Raw genomic sequence first — 22,852 nt, 5'->3', positions numbered from 1 at the left:
TGCCCTCCCTTTGGTTTTTACAAACATGTAATGGTGTACAGTTCTTTCAGTCACACTTGTGGATTCTAGAGCTATGGTTCTTGGACATCTGTTTTAAACCCCAATCTGGTTTAAAGTTTCAAAGAAGGATTTTTTTTTTTATATATATAAAGACTAATCAGAGAAATTTCGAATGAATTGTCAAACTTACACAAAAAAGTGTTTCTAGTAGTCACTGGTATGTATTAAATGAAAGATACTGATTTATATAGTGTTGACCTGAAAATCTGGTTAAAAAAAGGCAAACAGGCTAAGTGCATATTGTTTATTCCCTTAAAGCTAGCAGTTGATACATGATCATGGAGCCAGAAAAACTTCTGACTGTCTGATACAAGAATAACCAGGCTTAAATATGTTTTAGGACAATCCCAGGATGTCTGTGTCCCTCAGATTTATGGTATCTATATGTGTTTAACTATATCATGAGAAAGAAATTTTCTTAGTTGAGTAAGTTGTAGATACAGTGAGACAAGAAAATTAACACAGTAGTATTTAGTTGGAATTTATGATTCCAGGATATCTGAATTTGCTCTGTATAGCATATATCTCTGTGATACAAGATAAGAAAAAGTTCCACCATTCTGGTTACAGGCATCCTGTCATAAACAGGTCTTTGAAATTGCTGACACAGAAAAGGGCATCATTTTTAGAGCAAAGCAAAGCAGTCTGATTGATTAGTTCAGACTTGGGCCCTTATTAAAGTCCAAAAATGATATTAAATGTTTATCAATAGTAAGCTCAGAATGAAAATACAAATAAAATTCAAAGGGATGTAGACATGCCACTCATTTTCTTTCCTCTGTTTTGTCTTCTACCTCTCCCAGTCCCTCCCAATAATAATTTAACATCTCTCTAAATCTGAATGAATGGCTAGTAAATAGTTATTTCACTTAGATCCTGATGCTATGTCTTAGTAAAGTAAAGAATGATTGATATGTTTGTTTCTTGTTCTTTCAACTTTTCTAGCTGAGAATTCTGAAGGTAAACATAACATTTTTAATGTTGCCTAAATCTACTACCCCACCCCTTTCTTTCTCCCCCTCCCGCATCCCCCCTTCTCTTTCCCTCTTTCTAAAGGAGACATGTATTAACCACAGCCTTAAAAGTCCATTAAAGAGCCAAGTGGGAAAGTATTCCTTGTATTTGTCCTTGTACCTGGAGGCTCATGGTTTAAGGAGGAAGATTTTAATTGCTGCAATTTGATTTGTAAAACAAGTAATTAGCAGCTTGCTTTGGAAATTACTTAAGTCAGCTGACTCATTTAAACCCAAGTAGACTTAGAGGGAAGAGCTGGTTATGAGCTATGCCGAACTTGGCGTGTCAGGATATACTAGTAAATGGATAAAGCACGGAAAAGGGTTTCAGAGTGTTTTTAAATTAATAAAATTCATAGGCTTACAAAGGAAAACAGTTACATTAAAGTGACAATTTTTCCCCCATCCAAGTTTATAGGCCCTTTCAGTTAGTGGATACCAGATGAAGAATTATTGGTACGTAGACTAGAGAAGATACATTTGCTTACAGGTTTCCCATATGACATAGTGAACCTGATTTGATATACCTAGAATTACCAGCGAAGGTGTCCTGTAGCAGTTTTGCCCCTAGAGTGACAGACCGAAAGAAAAGAGAAAAAACCAGATGTTTGCTTTTTGAAGATAAGACTTCCTTTTCATTGAGGGGGGGGGGGGGGCGGGGTGGGATTGGTAGAGGTCAGATGCCTGGTGACCCTCCTTCCAACTCTGATTGTTTATTGACAGAAATCTCTGATTCCTCCCCCCCAACACACACACGCACACACACCAGTTCCTAAGATATAGTAAAAGCGGGCAGCCCAGGTGGAAGGGGTTGGTTTAGGATGTGATGGTACATGCTACGTTGACACACCTTAGGCTCCTGGAAATGTTTTCATCCTTTAGATGCCAGAGGTTTTGAGTTGCTCTAGCAGAAATATGCCTACTCCCCTCCTTCCTTTGACTTAAATGCCTGAAGGTGTACTTAGCAATGGCCCTCTCCCTTGTTGCCCAGTGAGTGACACGTAGAAGGTACATCTTCATAACCCTGATCTCCCTAGAGACATAACAGGAGGATGTCTTTCCCTCCGCCAGTTTCTAGAAAGAGGACATTATATTCAGTGTAAGTCCTAGACTACATTTGAAAAGGGGCTTGTCCCCATATCCAGGCTGCACCGTTAGGTCATTAGCTGACTTCTCTGCCCATGAGCTCAGAATAGTCTAGAAGAGCAAGGGAATGACTCTTCTGCCTTTCCTTTTGTTAATTACTGAAATCTTTATCCTGTGATCTTAAGGTCAGTCCTAAAGTTCAGTGGAGGGGAAGAAATGAGTGATTGAGCTTTTGGAAATGGTAGCCATGTTTAAGATAAGGTTTAAGGACACTTGTGTGGAATGAAAAGGTTAAAAGAATGAAGACTATGAAAGAAATTGATAGAAAAAGAAACCATCAACCCAGAAAAGTGTGTTCAGGCTGTTGTCGTTCAATTCACTATAAGATTCTAGGTACCATAAGTACGCCTTGCAGAGACAAACTGAGATTTGTGTGGAACTGTTATTGGTGGAAGTTAATGAGTAACTTCACTGCCTCATCCAGAGAACTGCTCCAGATTTTCCTTTTTGATTCTTCTTGTAGTTTCCCACTGAACTGCTTGAAAGCCCAGAGCCTGGCCCATTTCTTCTGTACATTGTTTGGGGAACAGAAACGATGTCTGGGTCATTCCAAGTAGATGGTACCATTTGTTCACACAAACATCACAGCCATTCCTGTCTGCCTCATTATGTTTGCTTTCCTCCATGTCAGAAGCTTGAGTGTTTAATTTTTTGTCTTTCCCATGCTTTTTTACAAATTGCACAGACTATCTCCCAGGAAATGCTGCCCAGTCTTGAGAGGACAAAAGATAAATAGGATAACAGCAGGATGAGGAGAAACATCCAAGTCTGAACGAACCCAGCTTCAGTCTTTACCACCGATCTCAGCTCAGCATGAGGCACTTTTTGAAATAAGCTCTAGCAAGCTGGAGATGACTCTCTGTGGGATTTGAATTTCACAGTGGCCCAAAGACATCACTTTACCTCCAGGCCAGACTGGAGGAAAATCCTCTCTGAATTTCAAGCAAGTTGGATTTCCAATGGGAGCCCCATTTGTGGCATCATTGCCCACTTCCAGACCTCAGTGTTGCTGGGATCCCACAGAGATGTGGAGTATTACCTTTCTCTTATCTGGGTTCAGCATTTATGACTAGGAAGAACTTGGGACACCAGGGAAGCTAATGAACAGTTCAAAACTTTAGTGAGGGTTGTTTAAAGAACTTCTTTTCTTTTCCTTTCACCAGCCCAGAGACCTAGAAAGACTTGGGGGAAGGAGGAGCTGTTCCTTACTCCTACCTTCACTCAATCAATCAGAAGGTAGTTTAATTATCTTTGTTCAGAGATTGAGTTTTGTACCAGTCATTTTTCATTTTGAGGAGCTGGTCTTACGTTTTAGGAAGGGTTTTCTAAAGAGTCGTATGGGTTGTCAATTGGCTCTTCTCTGTTACTAATCAGTGAATTATGAAAATAAGACTCCAATAAGCCGACTGTTTATGGACTTAGCTTTCCTATTTCAACACTTAGGCTGTATTTAATTTTCCTTAGTTTATCTTTGTTTTTTTTAAACAACCTCTTAGAAGTGGAAAGGAATTCCTCCTTTGTAGAAGTGGAGAAACCTGGATGTGGAATATTATATGCACCCTCACATAGTTGGCCATGTGGGTTGTGCCGAATCGCTTTTCTCTCTTTCGTTGTCACTACAAGAGAGGACTAGATGATTATGGGGGAGGGGGGACCAATTATTTGAGAATGAAAGGTGATATGAAAAGATACCAGTATGAAAAAAAAATGCCACTGATGTTGGCCATTTAGTGAGTACTGATTTGTGGGGGAGCATTGGAGCATGCATGAGTGTGTGTGTGTGTGTGTGTGTGTGTGCGTGTGTGTACACACACACAAACACAACCCTTGTCTTTTCTTTCCTTTCTGTTCTCATCTGCCGTAGATGAAAATTAACCCTCCTATCTTAGTAACCTGACACTATATGAAATGACCATTTTCTCCCCTATCACGTTGTATATGCATGCTACCTTTTTGCTAGTGTTTGAGAAATTATATTCTGAGAAGTGTCTGCAGTTTTTTTTTTCATTAAGACATGGCCAGATGATCATGTCTGAGTAGGGCCTATATACATGCTTCATTTCTTAAGAGGGCTTTCCTGAAATTCCATTATTTGAGTGTGTGTGTGTGTGTGTGTGTGTGTGTGTATGTTTAGGATGATCACTCTTCGCCTATAAATCATCCAAATTTTTAGCCTAGACCCTCTGAAGAAGACTGCCTGAGGGTAAATGGCTTTCCATCTCAGAGATAGCATGTTTAGCTTCTAACTAGGTTACTAGGGGTAAGAAATGGGAGGTTTCTCAGAAGCCCTGGTGGGCACTTATCTCCAGCCCCAAACTCTGGCCCAGCCCAGCTTGACAGCCCGCCCATAATGTAGGGCAGGGAGGTCTGAGGTTTATAGGTGGAACTGGAAGGAGCAAAGCTTACTCTGCTTTACTTCAGATAGGTCTCCTTAGTAAGGTCCTGTGAAGGAGAAGAAATGAAGTAAAAATCTCCTAATTTAACTCCATTTCAACGTGATGATTAGAGCTTTTCATCTCTTGAGCCTTTGTTTAATTTAAGGTGCAGTATCCAGAAGCTGCCACTTTCCCAGACCCACTGCTTTTTAGCTCTTGGGTCACTGGCTGTGATAATCCAGTAGGGCTTGGCCCCCAGCTTGAAAGAAAAATACAGTCTCTCATCTCTCACACTTTGGAGGTTTATGGAATGCATGGGTCCACTTGTTGAATTGTACATCCTGTGGAATACTCCCTCCAATTGTTAGAAACTTAATTGTTGTGATTGGAGTTGTATCCATTTTTAAAAGTGAGTTTCAGCATGTTCTCTGAGGTGATTGAACAGAGTAGCTATTAAAATATGTGCTGCCAGACCATCTCCCGGGACAGACTGACTTGTGTGTTGTAGGCCAACCCAGGACAGTGGGGAGGCTCTGTGACATGGGGAGTCAGCTAGTAGAAATCTTTTAAAGGGTGGCAGAGATGAACACCTGACCATAACTGTTAGTTTTGTACCCATTTTTTTCCCCTCCCAAGATGCTTTGGCTTGCAACGATCTTCTCCAGGTGTCCCCTGCTGGGAGGATGCCACAGGCTAACTGCAAAGAAGCATGTAATTTGGGGGCACAGTCAGCCTGTTTGAAAGACTTGTGTGCCTCTGGAAATGACGCAACGGGCTGGATTTCTCAATGGGGCATTTGTAATGCCCTGGCACTCCTGTTGGTTTCCTTCTTAGCACTCTGCCACTTAGGCTGTGCATGAGAAAACCAGCGATCCTTGTTCTTTATAGAGTTAGCAGGACAGCTGTATTTGCGTCAGTAGCTGGAATAAAGGAGGTTTGGGGGAGAGCCCCTGTGGAGCTCTGGTCTCTTGCCTTTTATCTTGTTGGCATACTTCAACATGGCCATCATCTTTCCTGCCTCCTTAAAATGGCCCTTCTTTCAGAAGACAAGCTGAAATACATGTCCAGAGAGCTTAAATTTCTTCCTAAGATTTTGGTGTTGCTCTCTCAAAATAAGTAGTGCTAAATTTGAATATAACCATAAATCTTTCTTATGCTCATTTTTAAAAACCTTAACAAACATCCCTTTTTCTAGGCCTGTGCCTGGTTTGAGAAGCCCATTTTTATGTTGCTACTGATCTCTTTGTAAATCAAGAAAGCCACTAGAAGACCAAGAAGTGATTGTGGGCATTTCACTTATCACCTTAAACCTCCTGCTTTGAATCTCATCACCTGTTTCCTGAGTTGGTCAGAAGCAGCAAGACTGGGTTTAGGGAGAGTAGGACAGCAGCCCCAAGCGGGTCTTGTAAACAACATGCCAAGTCTAATTCCAGGATTTTTTCCAGGAGTGGGCCTTAAATGTATGAGAGCCATGAAAAATCAAAACTTCACTGTGCTGTAGTTTGCTGGCTTCTCTAACTGGAGAGGGGGTGTTAAGAGTCCTAATTTTACAGGATTTACAAGGATATGATTAGTTTTACTGTTTTTTTGGTCCCATTGGAAATTGTTCCAAAGCAGCGTCTAGATAAGAAAGCTGGAGAAATCAAAATTCTTAAGGAAGGGCCCTTTCTAGTTTACTGTTTTGGGGGTTTTTTGGAAGGGGTGGTTTGGTTTGATTTTGTTTTTAATGAAACTAATGTGAAATGCCAGGCATGTGTGTGTATGTATTCAGATTTTGTATTCGCTGATATTTCTCTTTAGGTTTTTTTTAACTTGTTAAATATGAAGGTATTTTCTCACTCCAAGTAGGACAATAGATTAAGCAAAATTCCTTCTTGAAGTTTTTCAGCTCCTCTTCTGTTTGCTCTGCTTGGGTACACTACTAACCTTTTAACAGAGTGAAGGTTTCCAAGTGTCTGCGAACTCCTTTGTCTTGATTGTCTGTGATACTTTGTTGTATTTGTCAATTGCAAGTTGTACGTTTCTCTAGGAAACAAAAATTGACCTTAACTATATCTTTGCCTAGTCCTTACATGGGAGAAGTCTCAGAAATAAAAGGTATTCTCCAGTTCCCTTTCTCGCCTTTTCTCTTTTCTTCAACCTCCTCTTTTCTCTCCCCCCTTAATTCCATATTGGAAAACTGCTTTTGTTCTATGGGTAATTAACACAATTCTGTGGAGCAACAGGTCCCAGTGGTGGCACACAAAAAAAAATGTTAATTTAGTGCAGGTTCATGTGTATTAATAGATGAGGACGGTTAAGGGAGGGCAGAGCCAGATCAGCCGCAATGGTATCAGACTTGACATAGATCCTCTTAATTAGAGCCCAGAACCATGACAACTACCAGCATCTTCCACCAGCAGTGGTAAGTGTCACCCTCATTAGTGAATGAATGCAGCATTCTAAAAGAAAACAGGATGCAGCTCTTTGGCTCTGAGTTGGGATCATGGAGCGGTGAGCAGAAGCTTCAAGCTTGGGCATGCAGAGAGAGGTGCAACAGTGCAGTAGTTGCGTTTAGCTGGGTGGGGCTTTTCTCTTTTTTTCCCCTTGAATGACTGTTTCCTTGGTTGCCCTCCAAAAATACTATTAACACTAAGATCTAGACACTTTCATCAGCAAAGGGACTGGTCATTTGGATTTGGGCTTCATTAAAGAAAGACTGGAATGAAGCTGTGATCTGCATCTTTGGGAGGAGGCATATATACCAATGAGATCCCAGATTGATCTGAGGATTCGCTGAGTGCCGTGCAACTTGGCTTTAAGGGGAGAGTGGTTTGTAAAGTAAATGTCCCTAACCTGCTTTGGTTGGTTTGCATACAGATGCCATGTTAACATCATGCCAGGGTTCTCAGGCCTCACTGTATGGATGATCTAAAACAGTGAACTTTGAGAAGCATATCCCTCAGTTGTATGGCCTTCCAAGATTCATTGCTCTGTCATTACAAACTGTTTTATAGCCAGCAAAATATCATTAAGATCAGGTAACAGCAGTTAAAATAAATAGCGAGCTGCAAAGCTACAGTTACTTTCTTCCCAGGAGCTGAAGACCAAAATTTTTATAAACGAATCTAACCAGAAAACTCATCCCCAGTAGAGGAGAAGAGAGAGAAACATGTTCTGCAGTCCCTCCATCAGTCACTTGGTATTCCTAGCCATGATCTTATTCAGAATTAGTGTTCCAAAGTCCAGAAATAAAATAGAGATTTTTAACCTCCTGTCCAGCTATAAGTTGTATGCATCTGGCCAGCCCAAATTCAGAAAACCAAGCCATTTCAGGGTTCCCTTCCCTCCTTAGAACTTGATTCACTCTCAGGAAATCTATTGAAAACTGCCAGATAGATTGAAAGCTTCATTGCTGGAAAATGTCTCCTTGCTGCAAAACACTCCTTCCCACTCCCCTGAAGCCCTTCTCCAAAATCTGAAGATTTCAGGCTTCTCAAGGGTCCTTATGACTTTTTTTTCCTCTAAAAATGATTGCTGAATAATAGGATTTTAGAGCTTGTAAGGAGCATGGATGATGAAAACAATCCTATACAGCCCCCTAATTTTACATGTGAGGAAACAGATCTAGACTTGCCCTCCACTGATCAAGACAGCTAGTTTCTATTAGTTCTGGAACTGGACACCCTGTCTCCAGTGCTTCTTCCTCTGACTCTCCTAGAACTCAGAGCAGGGCAGGAGAAGACAAACCATTGTTAGTGTCTTTACAACTAATACGGCAATTAGGGGAGGGAGATTTCTCTTAGTGCACAGACAGTCCTGGTGAAGTACTCCCCAGTAGACCTTTTTCACTCTCAATGGTTTCCTCATCTGGTCCTTTGTAAAGAAAAATTGATCATTTTAGTGGTATTTGTGAGGGACAGGGCTACTTTGACAGGTTTATTTTTTTTTTTAACTCCAACTTACACATGATCCTCTTTGCAGATTCTCTCAAATGGCACTGAGTTTAAAGATACACAAACCCTTTTACTAGAAAAATTTAACAAGGTTTTGAGACATGCCAGCTGGTAATTGAGTTCAACAGAGAGCAAGTTTGAGACAACTCCCATGGCTGCACTATCTCCTCTCCAAAGATTTTCATTCCTGTTTACGTGATAGTGATGTGAAGCAGTACTCAAAAGTCTATTTGCAAAACAACCTCTTTAGGAACTGGTTCCTCAGATTATCCCCCAACTGCAGTCAGGCTTCCCTGTATTGGTTTCATAATCTGATTTCTCCCAAGGAATAGGAGTTGAAAAGTCACCTTTTAAATAATTAGAAATAAGATGAGGGTGAACCTATGTTGGGGGAAGAGGGGATGCAGAATATTCTCTTAAGAGGGAGGACTTTGTCAGGGAATTCTCTTCTGTATTCTAGCTCAAAAATAGTCTAAACAAGTCTCATTCTTTTCAGGAGACTTAGACCTCTCTTCCCTGTTTCTATTTTAAGATGATTCTCCTTCACAGAGTATATCCTTTTTAAATTCTCCTTTCACGGTCTGTCTCTGATAAAGTTGGTGAAAGAACCAACTTTATCTTGCTGATAAAGTCAGAAAAAGAAGCATCCTGCATTCTCCTCAGATTCTCTTTGGCTCATGGAAGGAACACTCTAACTTCCCAAACCTTTTCTTAAATCTATTACCTCTTGCTTTTTTCCCCCGTTTATTCTCTAAGCTGCCTGTCCACATCAAGCTAACACCTTTGTGCATACCCAACAAGGATTCTTATGGCTGCAGTCTAGAATTATGAGAACACATGAGGCCATCTGGAAACAAAGCATTTGAGAACCTCTTCTGGTGATAATTCATCAGAAAGGAGCAGAGATGAGAATAAAATTATTTTAAAAAATTGAAGTAGTAAGGGCTGTATACCCTCCTAGAGAACGCAGGTATAAACTTTGTCTCCAGTCTGTCCTTTTGTTATTTAAGTAACATGGGAAAAAAGAGGATCATTTTCTGTGTGATATAATCAAATATTGCCCCAGATTTTTTTTTTAAGGGAACCTGTGATTTCATTTGTGTTAGGCACCTCTTTGATAATCAGTACAAATCAGCCCCTTCTCTGCAACTTACAAGTCTTAGACAGTTGGCGAGGTTGTATCTGACCACAACTTAACGGGAGGTCTGTCTGAGATGGAGGCTAGCTCTCTGCCCCTACTGCATCACCATTAGGTACCCAACTGAGTATCGCCAACATAGCTAGCAGGCATCCTGTTAGTAACAGGACTTTTGAACCACCCGTTCCCATTATTGCTGACCCCACTTTCGGCTGATCACAGGGTTTCTTTTTTCCCTGCAGTATTTGTAAGACATTGTTGGGACTGTGGTGAATTAAACAGTGTAAACTAATCCCTGCCCTTAAGTTAATCTATCTGAGAAAACAACATGGACATATAATATAAGAAGATAACTTCTGACTACGCCCTTGTATTTACATTTGTATAGGTTTGGTTTTTTTACAGTTAGCAACGATCTTTTTCTTATATTCCCTCTTAGCACCCTATAAGACCTTCAGGGTTGATGGCGATGTTCCCACTTAACAGATGAAAAAAGCTTAGCTAGTGAGTGGCAGGTTCGGAATCAGGGTCCAGCTCTTCTGACTCCCACTCCAGGGACTTCCAAATGACTAGAAGACAGAAGGGTTACAGAAGTTCAGATGAGAGGGGTATGGGCATGGAGATGCCCAAGGAAGTTGTGGCCTCTGTGAGACAGGACTCCTAAAGCCAGGGGACCAACTTCCCTTCCCCCCAGAGCCTACACTGTTGAATGGATTGACTTGACTATCTTCTAAGATAAAGTCTTCTCCTTTGGAGTGAAGAAAGAGGGAAAACTCATCAAACGAGCACATAATTGTCTCTATATCAAAGAAGATAATAAGTGTCTTACCTTAATTTCCCGAAATGACCCTGTCAATTAACTTTTAGCTTGATTTTGTGAGACATTGGTTCTACCCTCTTAGGGCAGTTTTATTTGGAAACAGATTTCCTCAAATTTTTCCTGTTTTGATTTATCTGCCTAGTGCACTCTTCAATAAATCCATAGGCCATCCATTGGCCTGCAGTTATCCTGTACCTCACCTACTTCTTATGTATATGGCTATGGAAGAGCATAAGAGTTCAGCACTAGTGGGTTGGTGAAACAGGTCAGAATCAAGAGTTAGCCCTCTGGGTAGTTTTTAAATGGAACAGGCCACGGAGCTCAGAAGAGTCAAGGTAAATGTATGTTTTGTGCTTGCCCTTTGTTCATTTGGATGTGATCTGAGTGGAGACAGCTAGCCTAAAAAATAGTAGTGGAAGTTGGTGCAGTTGACATTCGTCCCAGTCCTTTGGTGTCTAAAACATGTCTGAACAGGTCATGTGCCTCCAGTTTTGGGTTTTGGTTTTTTTGTCTCCTGATAAGCAGCACCCCCACCACCACTCCCACCCTACCCCAGATGTTAGTGCTTTGGAAAGGGAAATAGAGATAAGGATGTCTTTTACAGGTTGCTCTGGTGAAGCTCACCTGGGTGTTGAGTAATCTCAGAATTCTACTTCAGGTTTGGCTCTAAACTCTAAGATTGGTCACAGCAGTTTTCAGCTCAGTTGCTAAAGCATGAATGTGGTGTTCCTGCTGGAGTGAATAAATTGGTGGTAAAAGGGCCAAGTAAGTGACTTCTAGGAACTAAGACTGAGAACTGCCTGAGCTATTACAGATCCATGTTCCTAGGAACGTGCAAATTCTTTACAAATGCATTTGTGACTCCTCAGAGTACAGGGAATTCAGCATGACCCCATAGAGACCACTAGCGTAGAGCTAAGAGATAGACAGATAGCTCCAAGTTGCCTTGAAGGAGACTTGTCCAAAGATATGGTGCTAGGTTTTGTTGATCATATGCTTCAGAGGGCACAAAGCTCTCTAAGCTAATTCACTGCAACCTTTTTTGTAAGGCCAGCCTTGGATGCTCTTAATCTACCTTCTATTTTCTAATGTGGGGAAAGTAGTACTGACTCAAATACAAACTGAACTGTGCAGAGATAGCATGGTGTATTGTATGTTGGGCTAACTGGTCGGAGCAAAGGTTTGGGAGCATGTTGCTAGATTCTGGGCTTGTTTCTGCTCCAGCCAAGTATTCCTGAGCTGGCTCTTGTCCCTCCTTACAGTAATCCTCCACTGAGTGAAGAGATGTTGCCTCCTGGGGAGTGGATGTGTCATCGGTGCACTGTTCGACGAAAGGTAAAATGCTTCTTTCTGGGGACTAGTGATGATTAGACTTCCTGACCAGCTGCTCTTGAAATCTTCAAATTTGCTGTCTGTCAACGCTTTTCACTACCTAGTCGTGAAGGTGATCATCCAGCCTCTTCCCTATCTCCCCCTGCCCTGGAACACCCTCCCCACCCCCTCTCTGGAACACCAGTGTGACCCAGTAGGACATTTTTTTTTAATCCCTACTTGGGGTTACAGGGACAGGTAAAGGAAGGAGATCAACTTACAAAGACTTCACTAAGTAGCCCGCAGCCAAAGTAGTTTTATCCCTGCTATTTGGTGAATTTTATTTTTCTGAGCTGTTGGTAAGATCTCAGATTGTCCTGAAGGTGGCAGCTCTCCACAGTTGGAACTAGCTTTTCCGTTAGAATGGAATTCAACCAACAACAGACCGTAAACGTATGACTGTTGCCCCAGCTCAGTAAGAATGGAACCTAACCCATCCTAAGGCAAATAAATGGGGGGGGGGGGGGGGGGGGGGCCAGAATATGGTCAGACATTTGGCCAGGGGTACTAACCTCACCATCCCCATCCCACCCCCTCTGTCCTTAGTCTCAGCTAAAGGCATCTGTGCCTTTAGCACTGCTTTTCTCCATGTTTTGATACTTGCTATATAAGAACAGATTTGAGTTTTCCACTCTGAAAATTTATGTAAGTTATAAAAGCAAAACCCTATCTTGTTAAGGAGGTGAATTTATGATTCCACCCAGAGCATTTAAGAGCCAGCCTTTAAACTGTGGGCTTGGATTGTAGCCCATGATGGATTTTAGATTTAGACCCACCCAGACTCTTGTAGATGACTGAATGACTTTTCCTTTCTTGTGACATCACTCTGTTTTCCGTGGCCCTAGAACATGATGTCATAGTGAAGGATGACTTCCCTGTTTGCAGAAACAGGATGAGGAGATGATTCAAAGAGATTGTGGTTTATATGTGTAACATAGTCCTCAGCCTTTAAGAACAAGGTAAACAGTGTTGCGGACTTGATTTTTCAAATGTGTGCACATGGGTTCCTGTTTAAAGCAAGCCCAAGCCAAGTCAGCGACCTAAACCACAGCTGCATTTCAGTTCCTCTTAAAGTCAACAAACTGAGTAACTGTTGCCTGGTCTGCCCTGCTGATCTCTTCCCAGTATCCCCAGCTCCATAACCTCCCACTAAGCAGGAAACCTCTCCAGAACTCACTAGTCAAAAGAATTGGAAGTCACTAGAGATGCCAAGCTCCTTCTGAGGGTCTTCCTGTGTTTTTAGCAGCTTGTGGCCATTTGGTAGAAACATTGGGGGGAAAGAGAGTAAGTGTACCTGTTGCTTCTTTTGGAGCCTCCCAATTGCCATGCCCCTTCCCTATCTCCTGTGCAGCCCCCTCCACCTTACTTCTCTTACGGGTTCCTGGTTCTAGGTGTGATCACCCTCCCTTGGCATTGGATGCATTTAAAGGTTTTATTATCCTCATTTATAGATAGGAACATTGATGTTCAGCAGGTTACAACAACACACCCAAGGTCACAGCAGATGAGTGGCCAAAGAAGGACCTAGAGCCCAGAGGTCTCCTCTTGGGGTCAGGCCCACTTGATTTTTCTGGAGAAAGATTGCAGAGAACCTTAGACTTATTGGTCAGATCCTACTGACTTCTTTTGGTCACTCCTTTTCCTTCCTAATTACAATTTTTTAAGGTAACAGTTAAACATGAGATGTTGGAAATTAACTTTCCCATAAACACGTGAACCTAATCAGGCTGACACCCTGAGATGGCTCATTCAGTTTCATATGCTTTCAAATGTAATGTAATATAACACTTGGTTAATGGGCATAGTGTGTATAGATAAGGCTGTGTACTTCATCAGTTTAGATAAAATGTTACATTTCTTTTGTTACTTTAGTTGTCTTTTGGTGATTTGCCCTCTTTGAACCCCACTTAACTATTGGAATTCTCAAACTTAACAGACTTAAGGATAACCAATGTGTGTGACATTGTGTGTAACATTGCACAAGTACTGTTATAGAATTTAAGGTATCCTGGAAGTGCTTACTATGCCCGTCTTCCACTGTTCTATGGTGTTTGCTACAACCCTTTGTGACAGGCCTGCCTATTCATTTATGCAGAAGCGAGAACAGAAGAAAGAACTGGGCCAGGTCAATGGGCTGGTGGACAAATCTGGCAAACGAACCACATCCCCCAGCAGCGACACAGACCTGTTGGACAGGTCAGCTGGCAAAACAGACCTCAAAGCCATTGCTCAGGCCCGGATCCTGGAGCGGAGGGCTAGTCGGCCTGGAACGCCCACATCTAATGCTAGCACAGAGACACCCACCTCAGAACAGAACGACGTGGATGAGGACATCATTGATGTGGATGATGAGCCAGCAGCAGCAGAGATGGACTGCGGGCAGCCCCAGCTGAAGCGACCCTTCGAACTGCTCATTGCAGCAGCCATGGAGCGAAACCCAACCCAGTTCCAGCTTCCTAATGAACTGACCTGCACCACTGCCCTCCCAGGTGAGGCCCCGAATGGCAGCAGCCTCTGTGCTGTCATTTTGGTGGTATTAGTTCTGATTCAAGCAGCACCTGTCATACTGAAGCTGCAGTGGAGTTAATGCCATTCAGCATCTTCCCCTCGGTCCCTCCTCTTTGTTTGTAAAAGGACAGCCTCTCCACGGAGCTGGCTAAATGATCCTGCTTTGTTTGGGGGAGGGGTTCGTTTTTTTGGTTGGTTGGTTGATTTTTTTCTCATAGAAAATTGAATTGCCTAGCTTTAGAAACCTTCAGATCAGGACCATACAAGTGGAGCCCAGCCCCCGCCCCCACCTCCTTATACTTCATTCCTTCAAACAGATTTTGATATTAGTTAATTGAAATTGTTCAAGCATTCACGTTTTTGCCTGGTTTCAGGAAGGGTTTTTCTGGGGAAATAGATGTCTTCCTGCTTAGGAAGTTCTTTTGTATTCTCCTTCTCTACTGCCTTTTCTTGTTTTAATCTGACACTGCCCATATTTAGTGAAGGACCCCTGGTCAAAGTGGTATGTTCCTCCTGCTTGGCTCATTTCTGCTCACCCTAGCCTAGAAGCTCTGAAACCAGGAGTAGGACAGCACTATTGGTTTGTTTTCCAGGTACTAGCAAGAGGAGGAGAAAAGAGGAAACCACTGGGAAAAATGTCAAGAAAACCCAGCATGAATTAGATCACAATGGTCTGGTTCCCTTACCAGTCAAAGTCTGCTTCACCTGTAACAGGTACCCATGTCTTCTCAAAGGCTGAATCGAATTCTGCAGCCAGAATCCTTTTTCTCATCTCCCCAGAGCTAACATTTCTCCTTTCCCAATTCCTTGGGGTCTTGGGTTTCATTTTATTTTCCATTCCCTCCTCTCAAACATGTTGTACATCTATAACCACATTTAGGGGGCTGCTTGACCAAGAGATCAGACAGTGTTGGAATTCTTCATGCCTGGTATAGATACAGGATGTTCTTTGAATGAATCCCAATAGAAACATACATTATTTCATTTATATATGTATGCACCCATTAGATGGGTACCCCAAAATAACAACTATGCTAATGTCCACATGTACATAGCTTCTTTAGTTATAAGGGGCTTCTTCACCAAACCCTGTGAGATTATTAGCACAAGTGTTATGATCTTCATTACATAGATGAGAAAAGCAATCATTAGGTGACATGCCTGAGCCAAGGTTTATATTCAGGGCTTCTGGGTCCAAGGCATTCTCTCCTAGAGTCTAGACCATACTCCTTTATAGAGAGACCCATGGTTTCCCAGCATCACTGACAATAGGACAAGGAAATATACCATTAGAGAGTTAAACAACAGGCAAGATTTTTAAATGGGTGGGCTGGCTAAACATTTAAAGATCAAAGGGCTACGGTGTTATAATTTCTGGAGGCAAATGGTCTGATGAGATGATCCCTGGGGACTGAGCTTTAAAAACTGCAAAGGAACCAGTACAATCTCTAGCTGGAAATTTCATATGCTTACCTACAATACTGGCTCACCTTAGGTTGGGAGCTCCTCAGTAAAAGGAACTCAGCCACTTGAATTATTAAATCTGAACTTGTCAGGTCATTCTCTGGTCAGGGCTGGGCCAGCTGGAGAAAAGCTCTAACAAAGCAGAATGTTGTCAGGAGGAGAATGATGGAGCGTCAGACTTTCCGAGTCAGGCAGGAACCATTTTATCCTACATGTCTTCAGGACGCTGGGATAGCAGAGTAACAAATCGTTGATATTTGCTTGTGCCCCTTCCTTGAAACTTGCTTATGGGAAAAGACTAGAAGAACCCTTTCCTCACACACCACTCCCCTGGCTGCATGGCAGGCTCATTTTTACAGAATGCCTCATTCATTTGGCAGGGAGCGAGGAATCCTGGTGCAGTGAGATGACCTCTGGAAAGAGTGAAAGTGTTTTTCCAAATGAGATAGTGACAGCCTTCTGAGAAAGAAACTCAGAGCTGACATTGGCTGGTTTCCCTAGCTTGTATTGATCATTGGTCCTTCCTATTCTGCCGCTTCAGCTACACTACTAATAGACATTCCTTATCCCCCCCGAAAACGGTGCTTCCTTTCAGGAGGGGGAAGTGGGGAGGGCGGTGCTAGGCTCCAGGCCCAAACATTTTCCTCCATTGCTGCTGCTCCTCTGGTAGGAATGCCCCGGAGGAGGGGTCAGGATGAAGTTCTCATTGGTGTGGCCTGGATGCTCACATTTTGCACATAAATGTCCAACCTGTCACCTTTGCAGGAGTTGTCGTGTGGCGCCCCTCATCCAGTGTGATTATTGTCCCCTCCTGTTCCACATGGACTGCCTCGAACCACCACTCACTGCCATGCCCCTGGGCAGATGGATGTGTCCAAATCACATAGAGCATGTGGTGGTAAGCATGGGCAGGACTCGGTGGGTCTTTTTCAGGCATAGTCTGTTTAGGAAAGAAATTCAAATCAGCAGGATAAGTAGTAGGACCTTTGATCTAGATGGTACCTCAGTGGTCATCTGATCCAATCCCTCACTTTACAAATGAGGCAGCTGAGGTCCGCAGAGGCAGACTGACTTCCCCAAGATTATCCAGCTAGTGAGTGACAGAGTTGGGTCCTTGGACTCCAGATTCAGCACTTTCCTTTCTGCCACCATTTCCCTGATAGCATGGATGGTTCTGTTGCGTTTAACTGTTTCTCTGCTTAGAAATTAATGTATCCTACCTGTCTCTAGACAACCCCAGATGATTTTGACACACCTCAGCTATATGAGTAAGCTATTTCTCTGTCCCCCACCTCCCCCCAAAATTTCATGTTTTAGCTTTACGCCTTATTTCAGTAGTGATTGCTTGCTTGGAAGTAACTCATTTGGGTAGTGACAGGTGACACAAGAACCCCATGTAGGAATGATTATGTGGCACCATCTACAACCTTAAGGATAATAGCAAAATGAGCAAGTAGCCTGGAAATTTGTCCCCAGCATCTAGTTTTAAACTTCCCTAAGTCCCAGGGAGAAAAAACTTTGGAAAGATATATATTCTTTTATCCCAAGAACCTTTCCCATAGAAGGTGGAGGTGCATTTCCCAGACCAGATTTCATGAGGCAAGAACAGAATTGGAGATCACTTTCTCCAGGGTAGGGGAAGCTTCCTCCTCTCTGTAGACAGTTAACAAAGCTGAACTCAGGAGCTAGAAAAGACCCAGAGAAAATAATGGGTTTTGCCTGAAAAATAGAGGGAAGATACTGATAGAGGGGCTGGCCCAGGCAACATGGCAGTATTTGGCCCCTTTTTTTATGGGTCACTATTCACATCCAGACTCATTCTCATATTGAAAAGCAAAATCTCCCTGAAGTTCTTGATTGTATTTTGGCTTAGTCACTGCTGTTACAACCTCTTTCCCAAACACAGGTCTGAGAGAAGGTCTCTGGAGAAATTATGCATTTGCTACTTTTTGCTCATGAAATAGGGAATTGTCACTGCTCATTCTTCCTTAGCACTAGCACCCAAGGGAAGGGGGATAAAGGTGAGAAGAAGGAAGGAAAGCCATTTGACCTTTCATGTACTTAAGTAGCATTGACAGCTCCAGGAGAATATTAGCCCTCTTAGAAACCGTGTCATTTATTAAGCACCTTCATTTTGCAGAGATAAGCAAACCAAAACACAGAAGTCAAAGGATTTCCCATGCTCACCCAGCTAGTCAGTGGCAAAAACAGAACAAGGCCGGGTCTTCATTCCCAGCCCAGTGTATCACCCTAGACATGCCTCTCTAAGCCATCATTCTTCCTTTTCATCTTATGTTCTCTCAGCTGGCATGAAAAATCAGGATTTTCCTCCCATTTTACAGAGGGAAACACTGGTACCTGAGGAAATTTGGGTCACTTGACTTGACTCTGTTAAAAGGACCCCAGGGCGATCATCTCTGCTACCCTTAGCAGCCCCTGAGAAAGGCCTTCCCATCCTGGCTCAGGAGGGATGGTGGCCCACAGGGGACCAAAACAAAAGGGCCCCCTCTCTGCTGCCCTGCCCTCCCCCAGGGGGGTCGGGAGCATACCCTCTTTTCCTCCCACCAGACCTGCCTGTGGACCTCTTCACTTTTGAGAGGGAGTTTTGACATGGAAGCCACTCAGTCGCATTGTTAGGAACATTTCCAAGTCAGTGTGGAGAGGAGGTAGCCAGAGAAGGTCTCCTCCACTGGAGCACAGTCTCCTCATGTCAGAGAGGGCTAAAGCTCTCTCTGTCTTCCCTCCAGCTGAACCAGAAGAACATGACCTTGAGCAACCGGTGCCAGGTGTTTGACAGATTCCAGGACACCATCTCCCAGCACGTGGTCAAAGTGGACTTCCTGAACCGCATCCACAAAAAACACCCCCCTAACCGCCGGGTGCTTCAGGCCGTCAAGAGAAGAAGCTTGAAGGTAAAGCCGCATCCTTAGCAAGCAAGGGGACAGTCACCTCACTGCCTCTCTTCTTTGCTTTGGCCCATCCAGAAGCATAGGAAGGAACAGAGGAGGATGTGACCCAATTTTATAAACTGAGGTTTCTTGTATTGGCCACAATCACACAGAAAGGGGGAAAAGAAATGACAAACCACAAAACCATCAAGAGGAATCCTTTGTTTTCCACTTTGCCCAGGACAGAACATTTCTTTTAGAAGCAAAGGATCTGGTTCTGGAAAGTGGTTACAAACACTTTTCAGTCTCTTATTTTTCAGAAACCCCACTCATTGTGACCCTCCAAGTTTGGAGGATCCCTGGAGGCTGTGTTTCTTTGAGAGCCAGGGGAAGGGAATTGGTCTTTCTCTTCATAATAACCTCCTAGACCTATCTGCACACAGACCAAGCTGCAGTACCCAAATTTGGCCACCTGATGGCAGTACCCCTCCCTCCCCAATGTCTTCTGGAAGGGGGAAAAAAAGCACCCAGTTTTAAAGATGGTGATTTTTGACTATTGACTGTTACCCTGGTGCATGTGATACAGAATGCAGATTAATGTTCCACGTGCTTCTGAGTATGCAAACATTTGTGCAGAGATGGAAATCATATTTTTCCATAACTAAATTACTTCCAGTAGGTCATTATAATTTGGAAAAGTCTAGATTAAACTAATTTGGTGAAAGTATGTTCAGAGAAATTTAACTCTTCAATGCTGAAACCTTATGATTTAGGATCCTTCTGTCTGAATACAAGGGAGATGGGCTGAGTGACTTCCCTGGGCCTCACCTCATCCATGGGATGGTTTCCCACTCTTAGGCCAAAATCTCAGGGCAGCGGCTGGCTGGATGCCTGATACGTGGAAAGGTTTGAGAGTGAAATTAGATGTTTTGCTAAAAGAATAGTGCTCAAGAACTCCAATTGACATTTTTCCATTCACGTTATTGGTAAGATACATTTTCAGTTTATTTCATTACATGATGCATAGCCCCAAAGGACCATGAGCAGCTCTCACCTACTGGGATCGTTATCGTTACTCCTTCTGGAGCAGTTTCAGGTCTTCAGCTCCTGTGTTGGTGAAAAATGGCTCTGTTCCTTTATTCCATGTCAGCTCTCTCCTCCATGTTTGCTGAAGCTCACATCGAAGCTGCTAGGGACTGCCAAAGGGCCTTCTTCCCTAGAAAGGCAAAGTATGGAATGTCACTTAGCTTAGTGACTTCTGCAGGTTCTTTGTGACCACACACCTACAGAAGAGATTGGAGCTGCCTTTGCAGCATATCAGCCCTGAGCAAAGCCTGCCACACTGGCACAGCCCGCCACCTCTTGTCACTCAGATAGTGGCCTCCATGAAAATGTCCTCCACTCTCCCCTCCCATTAGGTTCCTGATGCTATAAAATCCCAATACCAGTTTCCACCTCCGCTGCTCGCACCTGCGGCCATTCGGGATGGAGAGCTAATCTGCAACGGGGCTCCTGAGGAGTCGCAGAAGCACCTTTTGAACCCTGAGCACTCTGCTAGCCAGGCAGAGCAACAGGAGGTGAGTGAGGGCCTGGAAGCCAAGGTGTGCAGGCAGGGTCAGGCTGCACAGAGGACTCCTGGCTTTCCTCTTCACCCTGGGAGCTGAAGCTGGACCCAGAGAGAACAGAAAACAGGAAGCCCTGTTGATATGGTAGTCTGCAGCTGTCCAGTACGTCTCATTTATTAGAAAGCCGTCTGGCTGTGTCCTGCCCCCACCCAAAGCCCACATGCCCAGCACTCTGTAGACTCTTAGCAGTTCATAGGGCAGTACCTGGAACTCTGAATTATATTGGGAGAGATGGGTACCTGTCTTAGAGCTAGAGAAAATGTGAAGTGATTACTCCAGAAAGTGTTGGCCAGAATGACTGATTCCTGCAGAGCTCCTCCCTTCATTTATCACCATCCTTCTAGAACACCTGTCCTCCAAGAAGTCGCCCCTTCTGATCATCTCTGCGGAGTCAGAAGGGATCCCTAATGAACACCTGGAAGGTCACCCAGGTTGTGGCTGGGATAGAAGGTCCCCAAGGGTCTGCTCCCTCTCACTCCCTTCCCCAGAGTTTGCCCCACTGTGCCTGGGGCCTGCCCCCCCCCCCCCCCCCCCCCCACAAGCTGCTTCTGAGCCAGCCCGGTAGAGCATCATCAGTGGTTTTCTAGATCTCATGCATGCTGCCGCCATCACCACCACCACGGGGGAAGCATGGTCCCTCACCTCTCTCTCCTCTGACCTGCCTCTCCTTTCTGTTTGCAGTGGCTCTGTAGTGTTGTTGCACTCCAGTGCAGCATATTGAAACATTTATCTGCTAAGCAGATACCCTGGCATTGGGACTCTGAACAGACAGAGAAGGCTGATATTAAGCCTGTTATTGTGGCTGACGGCTCAATCACCACCTCTCTGCAGGCAGCTGACAAGGCACCCACGCCGTCCCTTTACCCAATGTCTTGCCCCTCCGGGATTACCACTCAGAACTCCCTGAGCTCATCTCCATCCCAGCAGCTCCCAGCCCCTGAGGATGTCAACTGCAGCTCTTGTATGGACAAATCCAAGAAAGTGGTGGCCTGTGGGACCTCCAATGGGCCAACGGGCACAGAGGTGAAAGCCAATGGGCCACACCTTTATGGTCTCCCCCCAGACCCCCCAGACCCTCGTCGGCTCCAAAGTTCTGGGACTACTCTCCCAGTAGTTTCCCACCGGCAATCTTGGCCCCGGCCTCTCACACCACCAGCGGTAGGGGGCCTTCAGAACCACACTGTCGGTATCATCGTGAAGACAGAGAACACCACTGGCCCTGCTTCATGTACCCAAAGGAGCTTGGCACCTGTCCCGAGCCTGCCACCTTCCATTCCCAGTTCTTGTGCCAGCCTAGAGACCACCAGCACTTTGCAAAGAAAGAATGTTCAGACACAGATAGGACCCCCACTGACAGATTCGAGGCCGCTTGGCTCACCCCCAAATGCTACTCGGGTGCTCACTCCCCCCCAGGCAGCAGGAGACGGCATATTGGCAATGGGGGCCAACCAGCGATTCTGCTCACCAGCGCCATCTTCAGGTGAGCATCACTGTGCACAGGGATTAATTTTCTGTACTACTTGGTAAGTAACAATAAATTCATGGACTTCACAGGAACTTTGGCAGCCATATTGTCCACAAAGCGCCGTTTCCTTCCTCCTCACCCCCTCCTACCTCATCTCAGCAGCCATTCCCACATACTTCAGTTAAGGGACATGGTAATAGCCAATATCAGATTGCTTGCTGTCTTGGGGAGGGTGGAGGGAGGGAGAAAAAAAAATTGGAACTCAAAATCTTATAAAAGTGAATGTTGGAAACTGTCTTTATGTGTAATTGGAAAATATAAAAATACTGCTAAGTAAAATAAAAGAAAAGGGGGGGGGGCAACTTGGTTAATTTGTCCCCACTTGCAGAATTAGAACCCTGCATAGTTTTAACATTGCTAGAGTCCCCTAACAAGTCCGCCTAGATCTCTTGACCCTTTGGCCACCTGGTTCTACTTACTTAGCTGTGTTTGTGCCTTGGAGACAGTCATTAGGATCCTTTGAGCTATTTCTCTTGCTGTAAGGTTCTAGGTGACTTCCTCAGCATTTCGTGGTCCAAGGGAGAGCCTGGATCCTGGCCTTGGAAACTGATTGGAAATTTGCCCAGGATTTACCTGGGCTGACTCTTTGTAAAATTTTCATATCAGTAAGGAGTGACACAGAAATCTTTCGAACAGCCTCACAAAGCTAATGGCATCATTCAGAAGCAGACCCTAAAGCCATGGGTGTGTGCTAAGAGTCCACCCAGAATCAAAGTCTGAACTAAGATTTAAGCCTTCCTTAGATAATTCTAAATTCCAGAAATGAGGGAAGGAAAATATACTGGACATACTTTTTTAGACATGGCTGCCCCCAAAACCTGTCTTTCATCATCTAAGAAAATTTCCATACTCTCTCCATTCCTGTGAAAAAACAGAATGGTTTGTATTTTGGTATCCAGAGTTGCTAAGCCAGTGCCTGAATGAGACTCAAATCCTGGTAGAATTTTATGTGTAGAAAAACGAGGTGGTAAAGTGTATAGAGTG

General features: G+C 43.9%; 1 protein-coding gene and 1 long non-coding RNA gene across 5 annotated transcripts in view; one reads left to right on the top strand and one right to left on the bottom strand.

Moving 5' to 3' along the window:
- PHF12 (PHD finger protein 12) overlaps positions 1 to 22,852 on the top strand; it is a 33,453-nt gene that overhangs the window by 5,363 nt on the left and 5,238 nt on the right. For 2 of the 4 annotated variants that reach the window (XM_072639815.1, XM_072639817.1), the window contains 7 exons: positions 11,750 to 11,822; positions 13,954 to 14,347; positions 14,960 to 15,080; positions 16,596 to 16,728; positions 18,578 to 18,742; positions 20,137 to 20,295; positions 21,025 to 21,823. In XM_072639815.1, the coding sequence (XP_072495916.1) occupies positions 11,750 to 11,822; positions 13,954 to 14,347; positions 14,960 to 15,080; positions 16,596 to 16,728; positions 18,578 to 18,742; positions 20,137 to 20,295; positions 21,025 to 21,823 (1,844 nt within the window). Of the gene's footprint in view, positions 1 to 10,229; positions 11,253 to 11,749; positions 11,823 to 13,953; positions 14,348 to 14,959; positions 15,081 to 16,595; positions 16,729 to 18,577; positions 18,743 to 20,136; positions 20,296 to 21,024; positions 21,824 to 22,852 lie in introns of those variants that run through there. The other 2 variants (XM_072639818.1, XM_072639816.1) reach the window with 2 other exon arrangements.
- On the bottom strand, positions 1,194 to 12,315 carry LOC140524931 (uncharacterized). Its single transcript, XR_011973878.1, has 3 exons — positions 12,080 to 12,315; positions 6,521 to 10,236; positions 1,194 to 1,640 (listed from the first exon to the last, which is right to left on the bottom strand). It is a non-coding gene; the product is annotated as an uncharacterized lncRNA (long non-coding RNA).

Source organism: Notamacropus eugenii, chromosome 2 (assembly GCF_028372415.1).
Source record: "Notamacropus eugenii isolate mMacEug1 chromosome 2, mMacEug1.pri_v2, whole genome shotgun sequence".
NCBI lineage: Eukaryota > Metazoa > Chordata > Mammalia > Diprotodontia > Macropodidae > Notamacropus > Notamacropus eugenii.
Note: the sequence above shows the minus strand (reverse complement) of the source record. Positions and strands in the feature narration are given on the sequence as shown.